Raw genomic sequence first — 10,725 nt, forward strand, 5'->3', positions numbered from 1 at the left:
GTAAACTTTTTAATGAGTCCCATTGGCAGTGAGCACAGTAAGCACAACATGTTTGTGCTTTTCTCGTTACACCGAAATGTCTACTACACTTCCTTCCCCGCTCCTCTTCGAGCTGGAAATGTTGCTGATACAAAATAATATCGAATTCTATTGATGGTAGCGTAGGCATTATTTGAATGGTGCAAATAATTTCACATCAATCTAATTATCGGCTAATTAAGCGCCGAATCGCCGAAAATAATACTTTTTTTTTTTGTTATTCATATGTTTTACAAATGACGCAGACACAGAACCAAATCAATAAACCGCCATGATTATGACTCAGAATGGTGAGCATCGATGCTGCAAATTAATAATTTGCTGAATTATTTATTTATCATCGAACTTATATGTGGAAGAGAATAAAAAAAAAATCCGTCGATTGGTACAGAGAGGAAAAAAATGTTCGCTCATTTAATTCCCATTAAATGAAAATTTCATTTGCAGTTTTTGCTGACTTCACTACCGACGACAAACACATTGATGATGCTATTAACGAGGCAAAACCATACAATAATTCAATATTTGAAATATTACTGCACGAGAGAAAGGAGAGAAAAAAACGAGCGGGGTGTTTTATGCACATAATCACTGCATTCTGAATCATTTGATTCGCTTATTTGATATTATTTTTTCTGCTTGGTTTCTGCTCCAGTTTTCACACAGTGGAAAGGTATTTGTTTAAGTTTTAACAAAATAAACAAATGTGCGAAACAAAATAATGGCGCAACATTTCCGGTCAGTGGAACGATATTGGTCCGACAGCTTGATAGCACACAATTCTCGATTCAGCTGCAATCAGGTGATAAAAACTAACGCTCAAAATGAATTATATATATACGGATCAAGCTAATACGTAAAAACACCAACACACTCAGTGCACACTGGATATACGATGCCATATTTTCAAATTAGACTTTTACATTGCGTTTGAAAGCTGCTATATTGCATCGAGAAAATACTCAAATATATTTTTTTTGTTGATGTAAACAACAGAAACGGATTTGGAATACAGCTACACCATAGAAAAAATAGTAAATGCTTGTTAGAGCATGTAGAAGAGTATGGTAATTGATTGAGGTTAACTATTTTTGTTGCATCTGTAAATGTTGAAAGGAAATTCGAAAAATTCATGGAAATGAAAGGTAATTTTCAAGCTTTTTACGTTTGGGTTTAGAACCATACTCACAAAAATATGGCATATTTACATCACTCAGATACACTCCTTTGCTTTCAAAATGAGCTATTCCGGAGAGAGAAGATTTTCTTTCTGTATTTCATCCTCTCTTCTTCCACGCCTACACCCCCCCCCCCCCCTCTTCCTCTTTCAACCGAATACGATGAATACTCATTTTGATTTTGCAAACATTCCATTCATTTCTTTACATTCCTTCAAACGAGAATTTGAAATATACTTATAACCGATGGTTGTTACCATAAAATATACTTGTATGCACATTTCTTCTGGTATGTTGATTGAATCGTTCAATCGAATGCAAAATGCTCAAGTGCGCACAAAATGTTATTTCTTCATATAAAAATTGTTCATTTTACCAATTGATTGGTTGCCTTCATATTGTCAAAATATATAATGCACATACGGAATGAAGACATCCTTTGTCATTTTACATTGAATGAATATTACCGATTCCCAAGCAGGTATTGAAATATTGTAACTTGATTGAAAGAGCTTTTGTTTTCTTCTCTTTTTCTCTCAAAATGCGTTTTTGATTTCTCAACTTTCAATTCGACATTCAATGCATCGTTGAATAAATTTCAGTGTTTCATTTCATTCGATTTTTTCTATAATTAGATTTCTCATTTCAAGGACTTGTTGTTCGCTTTGTCTCATGAGCGCTCAAACAATAAATGGCAATCACAACATAAAAGCGTCGTCATTGTGTGATAAATAATATTGAGTCCTTGAGCGTAAACATAAAATAAATTTTCAGCTTATATATCATTGTCATGAATTGCTAGTTTGATTTTGTGCTTCGTTCAATGTATTTCCTGAATTGAAGAAAAGTTTATTTTAAAATCGATGAATGTGAGACGTATTGATGTCGATGTACTCGATTTCCGTTCTAAAAATGATATCGCAACTACTACATCGAACCGAAGTAAATTTCATTATTTAAAATGAATAATGTTGTGATCATTGTCAAATGAAAATACCAATTGCATTTTTCCAGCTCTTCATTACTAAAATTAATAAAATTGCCAAATTTGTGCATTGTGTACGTGTGTATGTGTACGGTATCGCCTCCATAATATCAATTTCATTTTATTCAACGACTGAGTTTGGAATCCATTTGCGTTCGACACCCAATGATACACACAAATAATTGTTCAGCTTCGAAATGAACAGAAATATACGACAAAAAGTATGGTCAATGGTTAAAAATGCAATCGAGCAAATATCCATCGATTCGAATCAAAATGCTGAATTTTACAATACCACAGTTGTATCATGTGGCTGATTTTCTCCGAAGAGTAAAACATGCATTTTTTTTATTGTTCATTCAATTCGTGATTCGATTTTTCAACCCAAACCAACGGGCATCATAACTGCCGACGAAAACAATTAAGTCAACAATAACAATAACAACGCCGACAAATCGGATAACCAAAAAAGATCTGCACGCACAAATACCAGCCATTTAATTACCATTTACGGTCCAACGTGTATCGATTCGCCAATCGCGCGTTTTCACAATTCAATAACGAATGCTATGTGTATGCATGGAATTATAACATTGGCATAAAACAAAAAAGAAGTAAAACGTTTTATCGGAAAAACTCTTACATTTTTTTGTTTGCGTGGTTTTTCACATAGCAAATGTTTATATCGTTACTGTTATTGTTGTTATATTCATCACATAAGTGAATTCATTTGCACGGATTTCATTTGAATTCATCAAATTATTATGTAATTCGAAAAGTTTCGAAACCGGTGTAAACATCGATTTTTCAGATAATATCGACGATCATCACTGGGAATTATCTGTTAAACACATTTCGTTTACTGCTAATCAAAAGTTTCGACAACGACCCAACTTTAATACTGCCATCGCGCAATGCACAACATGGATTCATTTTATATAGCACATCTGGATGAGGGAAAAAAGTACATTGCCCAGATAAACTTTTCAAATAAAATGAAATTGACGATGCTCAACTTTTATCGACCGTAGTCTCTTTTTCCTCACTCTCTCTTTTCAAAGCGATCATTTATTTCGAAGTTTGATTTTTTTTGTGTTGGTGTTCGATTTGGTTTTGTGTCGAACATCAAAATCGATAAATCACATAACCACATGGGGAAACCTACTTAGTTTACCAATTAATTTTGTAGGCTTATTTTGTATACAAAGATGGAATAAACAACAAAATATGAAAGTTAGCCAAAACCACCCTTTTGACATTGTATGTTTGGGAATAAGAGTGCAAAGTGCAGTTTGAAATGATTACCACACTCTCCTTGATTCAACAGAATAGAAAAACCTTCAACTATATATGAATGATTTTGTTTCGATGTTTAAATAATAAGTAATAGATATTTAATAAAAAGTTGTTTTTATTACTTTTACTGTTCCTTTACCTATTCCGTTCTCATGTCAACATTGATAAGATTATAGAACAAGGTACAGATTTAAATATTTTAGTTGTATAAACATGTTTTATATACTTTATGCATGTATGAATCAAATTAAACGCACACTTTAACACCGGGATAACCTTTAACACCCAGTCCAGTCACTTTAAATAAACATCCAGCTGATTCTGCTTCAGTGTTATCTATCGCGGCAGTTGTTACATACAGCACATCCAAATTTGGACCACCAAATGCAACTGCAGTCACTTGCTTAACCGGAAATGGAATTTCCAACAAAACTTTGCCATCCCTACGTTAAACGATTTATTTAAGGTTAAACACAAGAAAGTATAATTTTATTTTAATTTACTTACTTTGGATCAATTTTGTATATTTTTGAACCACTGAAAAATGTGACGTACAAATTGCCATCTGTTTCAAATAATCAAAAAAATTAATTAAATGGTAAAATGTACCAAATCAAAAACAAACTAACCCGTATCAATGGTCAAACCATCAGGAAGAAAGCCAGGATTTATGCCATTTACGCTATAATCAACAACAACTCTTTCGTTGGCTAAATGAAAAGAATAACATGATTTAATATCGATAACAAACGCTGACTCAATTAAATCACTTACAAATATTTCCAGTATTTGGATCGTAGTCGTATTCCTTAACATCGAATTTTCCCGAATCGATGTAGTAAAATTTATTTTTGTTCTCATCCCATGCCATGCCATTTGAAATGTAAATGTTGTCCAACACTTCATTGACACCATTACCTTTTTCGTATTTAAATACTTTACCAGCAGCACTTTTGGATGGATCAGCAACTTTCTCTGAAAGCATGGTGCCACCATAGAATCTACACGATGGATCTGCTTTGGCTGCATTAAAACGATTGTCACTCTTATCACTATCAACTTCGAATGCAATTGAGTCGAGGGTTGCCTTCGATGATTTACCATCCCAATTTATGACTCCGACTCTCTTTCCCAAGCCAACAGCATATTTATCAGTGGTATTTGCAACGGGAATTATAAATGGAACAACATATTCTCCATCAATCCCAGCTGTATAGACTTTGTTCTCATTGTAGTCATAGCGCAATATTGAAGATTCATTGCCATAAACATCACAATAATATAAACTTTGCTGCGCTACATCCCAATGAGCTCGTGTACCAACCAGGGTTTTTGGCGATGGAATTACTTCTACATTGAATGATACCTAGTATGAATTACATATTCGGCAAATAAGTCACAAATATTATTGATTTTTTTTTTTTGAACAAATAAAAATAATAGCCTAGATCAATACTTACGGCACTTTTTACTGCAAAAACTGCAATAAAATAGGCGAGAATGTATGGAAAATACATTATTCAATCAAAAAATGTAAGCACACAACAATGTGAATAGAAAAAACTCGACTGATTGAGTTGAAAAGAAAACATCTTATATTTATGCGAATCACTTCAGTTGACACGAGTGCAATATAATCTAAAGTTCTTTATTATGTAACGAAGGTTAACGGCATTTGTCTCTGATTTTTTTTTGTCACAGTCCGGCAAATTGATAATTATATGATACCAGATTTTTTATTCAATTATTATACATATGTTACTGACTTGATTAATAAGCAGTTATAAAAATAACATTAATTAACGGTAATCAAAGTAACTTTGTCAATTTGTTTCTTTACAAAAGTTTAAAAAGCAAGTGTAAATTTGATTATAAAAACAAAATCCGTATATAAATGAAAAATGCAAAAATAATTTTGTGGTTTACTTGACGTTTCGGACTCTGGGCGCACACAATTTAAATCCGTTATCGATATTTTTATAAATCTTCCCAAGCACATTTATTCAAATATTCCATTAGAAACAAAAACAGAATAACTGATATCAAACTCACGTTGATAGCGATTCAAACGCGTACTGAATTCATCTATTGCAAATAGAACTAGGGGGTAGACACGTGGAATCAAAACTCACAGAAATCACAAAAATCATTAAAATCACAGAAATCGCTGAATTCAATTTTTGTGATTTCTTTGATTTCTGTCAAATGTTGTGTATTTTGTACCGCACACACACTATGTGTGCGACTTCTACTATAGGCGCACACTACCACAGTGAAATTAGCTTTGTATATAAGTGTATTTTATGTCCAATATTAAGGTTTGGAATCGAGAAATCACCGAAATCGCAATAATCAAAGATTTCATAGAAATCAAATAATTCACACTGGATTCATAGGTGTCTACCTCCTAGAAATAGAATAATTAACATGAATAGTAGTTATCTCTATAGAGAGATATATAGAGCCAATTTGATGATTATTTTTTGCACAAAAAATAACCTTCAAAATATGTAACTGGAAAAGGGCCTGTATTCAAATCGAATAATTAAAAACACATCAACAACGGTGGTCATAGATCACAAGCTGAAAACGAACAATAAGTTTCATAACACAATGTTTTGAATACGAATGTGGGAAAGTCTAATAGATTTACTTCAAAAAGAATTAATTTTACTTTATCCACTATATGCCAAATTATTGTTTGTATTTTTGTCCTTATTATAAAAATTGACGCAAATTGACAGATTTGATTTCAAAAATGTTACATATAGCAATGAGATATATGACTTGAGCTGATTGAGAATATCTTCAATGTACAATTTCTGTTTTATTTATTTGATGAGCAATTCGATGGAAATTACATTATTACGAATTCTATAATATTGTATCTCTCATAAAAATTCACTTGATGATCTGTAAATTTATCTTGTTTATTCCATATAATTGATGTCACATTCCTGGAAATTCTTTTGTTGAGCTTAAGATTTGAGTTATTGATGCACATTTCCTCCATCATGCATTGCATAATCTCAGCTTTTCTATCATTAAATTATTTCAGTTCACCAGAATTGTTAAGAATGTTTCACCATAGAAACGTGTTTCAAGTGCACACATTCTTAGACGAGATATGTAATGAGAAAACGATATAGACAAGTACCTTAGCAGCATTTTGTGAATGCACTTAAATTGGACAAAGAAATTGCTTCGGTAATATGGTTGGTTTTTGTTTACAAAATTGCGTTTGAATGAGAATAAGTAAAAAAAAATGTTGACAATGAAAACAATTCTGTCATTTTCAAAATTTATGAGATTGTTTCTTCATTTAAATGTGATATTTATTACTATGAGTTCAACAGGTCCAATCTTAATTCGTCTTTAATATTGTACTTGATGACGCTGTTTCTCTTTTATTCTCTGCGGAATGCATTCATATTAAACATTATCGCCGGTATACAAAACAGGGTATTCGTCTGCCATGAATCTCTGCAATTTGAATAAAAATAATATTAAAAACGTTTCCGTAATTATTATTTGGAATAAGTCAACCACATGTGGTGATTAATGCACATCCAGAGATTGTGTACTGTACAGATAACAAAATCATATAGAAAACCGCTGTCAAGTGACGAAAATCAAAATTTCTGATATCAATTTGGTGACGAAAATGGTTGAAACCGGCAGTTCATACTGACGCAATAAAGCAACGTTCTAAAAGTCAACTGTCGTCCACTGTGACTGACTCTGTTATTATCAGTATTATTTTGTAGACACAAAAAATGTAAAAGTGTTTGTAAAATTGGCAACGGCTGCAAATAATCTCAATTTTCAGTGTCTTTCAATGAACAAAGTTGCTGTAGATAAACGGAAGCTTTTTTTAACTAACTCATTTTGTTGAAAATTTTGAATTGTTCCTTTATTCATTGCTTTGAATCTTCCCAGATATGTTCAGTTGCAATTAAATTTCATTGTTTACTCATATCCCTAAATAAACTAACCAAGATGTGAAAATTCACCGTTGATTTATGGATGTCAGTTTCTGAAATCAATTGTATTGCGTGAATACACGTCACAATTGGTGTTGACCTAGGTAAAGTATTTGAAAAATATACCAAAAATGAAACGAAATAATATTTTTGATAAAACAATAGAAGTGATTGTTGTGGTTATAAAACACTTACGTTGGTTCAGCCCAATATATTGTCTGAAATATACATATCGTCACCCCATACTAGAAGAATAATACAAAATGTAAATCTGAATTCATCATGACATCGCATCATCGATATTTACAATAGAGCAAAGTAACAGTGGCATTGCTCTTTTGTTATTGTCTACAATATGCTTGAGAATGATGAATACACACATACTTTTAATTGTCGAATTCATGAAATGCGTAATAGATAAGATTCAAGTACTATTTACCATTCTATTAATAAGTGGTTGAAAGTTGTTTGGGTGAAAATTAATAATTACCACTACACAGAAAGAAAAAATGTGGTATTTTTAATTCAATTTTGGTAGATTTAATATAAAATCAACCAAAAACGAATTAAATTTACCATTTTTGACATCTCTGAGGCATATTTCTCAAAAGAGACTATCAGTTTAATAAGTTTTATCAATTGCTTCATTTCATTCACCAAATTCATGGGCTAGCGTCATCTGTGGTTTCGAAAAGTTGGTAAATGTAATGAAGCAGTTGGTAAAGTTTATTCAACAAATAGTCACTTTTGAAAAATATGCCTCAGAGATGTCAAAAATGGTAAATTTAATTCGTTGTTGGTTAATTTTATATTAAATCTACCAAAATTGAATTAAAAATACCACATTTTTTCTTTCTGTGTACGTAAAAATTCCATTGTTTTATGAACACGAAATCAGTTGTACACAGCTAGAGAGAATTAATTTTACTGAATGGCTGAGATGTCAAGATATCTGAATATGTGATTTACTTCGATATGTGTTGAAATACGTCCAAACTCATATGAACCTTGGTAAACAACTTTATAAACCAGATATCGTTTTGTTTTAATTCGTATAAACTTACGGAACATTTAAAATACATTATTACAAGTCATGCCTTCGAAGCAAAACGTTCCTCTGACTACTAGTGATTAAAATGGTTCTACTCACTTGTAAATTTAAGTAAACCTAAGTATAAATTGGGATCGTTTCACATAATGCTTTCATTTCGGTTTCTTTTGTAATGAAAAATTGTTCAATTTCAATCGAAATAAACTGAATACGTTCAAAAAAACAAAAAGTGGTGAAATTACTATATTATTCTATTATTAAAGTTTTGTATTTATTTTTAAAAAAAAGTATGAAATCAATAACACCGTTAATTTTAGTAATATGTTTAATTTCATTTTTTTGTGATGGAATGACGGTTGGCACAATTACTAAGGTGTGTACAAAAAAATTATTTAAATTTTAATTTAATTTAAACATAATTTCCAATTATGTAGGACATTCAAAATACTGGAGAATCTCCAGAATCAAGCCGGAAGTGTGTGTTTAAACATATAAATCTTCGAGCAATATATTCAAAATTGTTTTTTATTTTTAGAATAAAAAATCCGAACGACGATCCAGACAATTTACTGAAAGAAATTTTTTCGGATGAAAAAATAGTGAATTTTCTAGCACTTCATGGAATTGACAAAACAAAAGTCCCTAATTCGCCATTGTTGCAGTATTTTCTTTTGGGTAAATGTTTAATGTAAATCCAGAGATTTGAATTATTTTCAGTTTTCATTTTCTTAAATTTATTTAGTTAACATTATGCAAGAGAAACGAAGTATCGATTATACACATCGATTCGGAAAGGGATCAAATGAGAATATCGAGCAACAAAAGTCATATGATGTTATCTTCACGCCGCGAATGGGCAAACGGTAGGAGCAAAATAGTCGAAAAGGGGCTATAAAGGGCTATGCCAACTGGGTGCATGCGTATCACTGCAATCTATTAATACAATGAACTAAATCTCTTGAAAACGTCAATGGAAGAGTATGTTTTTCTGAGTTGTAGTACGATAAGCGAGAGTATGTATTTCCATGGTAAATAAAATGTCTTACATCCGTAAGACGAACTTGTCTGCAATGTGGTGCACGACATGTATTAGCATTTATTACATATCTTTTGCTGTAAATTTGAATCTACGAGATAAATGAATCTGACGACAAGTAATCTTCGACACAATTTTCATACAAAAATTACTAAAAATGTGAATTTTTGTATGGGATGGCCTTTATAATATCGTAATGATGTATTGGGACTAAAACTTAATAACGGGAACTTGACGCTAGTTGTCACCACTTGTAATTGTGTCGTAGTATATCAATGAAATATATGTCATTTGAAAGTGTCATTCAACAGCTGTCAAAACAGTAAAAACAAATATTTTATCTTGAGCAGACGATTTTTTTTTTCAACTATGGAAAATTTTGCTAAAACCTGGTGAAACCATTACGGGCGATCTATATCGACTACAATTAATGCGTTTGAGCCGAGCATTGCGAGATAAACGGCCGGAATATGAGCAGCGATACTACAAAGTGATTTTAGATCATGATAATGCCCCTTCCGACTACCACCTATTTCGATCGATGACACATGGCCTGGCTGAGCAGCACTTCCGTTCTTTCGAAGAAGTCAAAAATTGGGTCGATGGATGGAAAGACGAAGAGTCGACGCGGAATCCGTATGCTACCAGAAAGATGGGAAAAAGTAGTGGCTAACGATGGACAGTACTTTGAATTTCATCAAAAAATTCCCGTTATTAAGTTTTAGTCCCAATAAAACATTGCACAGTTTATTTAATTCATAATAAAAAAAATATTGTGAAAGTTTAAAGACATTTTTACCCTTCTTTTGATTGAAATTCCTTCAAATTTAATTTCTTTCGATTTTTCGTGGTTGATTTTCAACCATGAATTCGATTCGATTTATTGTTTTGATAATTTTTCCGTGTTGCTGTGCAAAAATACTTAATACACGAATTCATAACAATGAAAAAATATTTCCGCAAAAAGTCAAATGAAATTGAAAGTGTGGTGATCCAGCCTATGGATTTCAATCGTATATTTCAAGCTCCAACAAATCAGTGTGTGTTCGTCTACCTTGAATTCTGCAATTTGGAAAAAATAATATATTATAAATTTCGTTTCTGTATTTATTATTTGGGACAATTCAACCTCGTGTAACGAGTAATAGACATCCAAA

At 31.8% G+C, this 10,725-nt stretch overlaps 2 protein-coding genes across 2 annotated transcripts; one reads left to right on the forward strand and one right to left on the reverse strand.

The window, feature by feature from the left end:
• Positions 1-3,593: 3,593 nt before the first annotated feature.
• Positions 3,594-5,094, reverse strand: LOC116340668 (regucalcin-like). Its single transcript, XM_031767277.1, has 5 exons — positions 4,959-5,094; positions 4,273-4,864; positions 4,128-4,208; positions 4,006-4,063; positions 3,594-3,941 (listed from the first exon to the last, which is right to left on the reverse strand). The coding sequence occupies exons 1-5, from the start codon at positions 5,013-5,015 to the stop codon at positions 3,746-3,748; spliced, it is 984 nt and encodes a 327-aa protein (XP_031623137.1). The 5' UTR covers positions 5,016-5,094; the 3' UTR covers positions 3,594-3,745.
• A 3,500-nt stretch (positions 5,095-8,594) lies between these two features.
• Positions 8,595-9,914, forward strand: LOC116340675. The gene is made up of 4 exons (XM_031767283.1): positions 8,595-8,905; positions 8,967-9,007; positions 9,068-9,207; positions 9,275-9,914. Exons 1-4 carry the CDS (start codon positions 8,822-8,824, stop codon positions 9,397-9,399), a joined length of 390 nt encoding a protein of 129 aa, XP_031623143.1. The 5' UTR covers positions 8,595-8,821; the 3' UTR covers positions 9,400-9,914.
• Positions 9,915-10,725: the final 811 nt, after the last annotated feature.

Source organism: Contarinia nasturtii, unplaced genomic scaffold (assembly GCF_009176525.2).
Source record: "Contarinia nasturtii isolate CC-2019 unplaced genomic scaffold, AAFC_CNas_1.1 Cnas_scaffold_695, whole genome shotgun sequence".
In the NCBI taxonomy this organism is placed as follows: Eukaryota; Metazoa; Arthropoda; class Insecta; order Diptera; family Cecidomyiidae; genus Contarinia; species Contarinia nasturtii.

Coding starts and splice junctions, on each gene's coding strand:
- LOC116340668 (XM_031767277.1), bottom strand. CDS start 5,015: ATGTATTTTCCATACATTCTCGCCTATTTTATTGCAGTTTTTGCAGTA. Junction 4,865..4,958: donor TTTTTGCAGTAAAAAGTGCC/GTAAGTATTGAT, acceptor AATTCATACTAG/GTATCATTCAATGTAGAAGT. Junction 4,209..4,272: donor TCCAAATACTGGAAATATTT/GTAAGTGATTTA, acceptor CTTTTCATTTAG/CCAACGAAAGAGTTGTTGTT.
- LOC116340675 (XM_031767283.1), top strand. CDS start 8,822: ATGAAATCAATAACACCGTTAATTTTAGTAATATGTTTAATTTCATTT. Junction 8,906..8,966: donor CGGTTGGCACAATTACTAAG/GTGTGTACAAAA, acceptor CCAATTATGTAG/GACATTCAAAATACTGGAGA. Junction 9,008..9,067: donor TCTCCAGAATCAAGCCGGAA/GTGTGTGTTTAA, acceptor TTTTATTTTTAG/AATAAAAAATCCGAACGACG.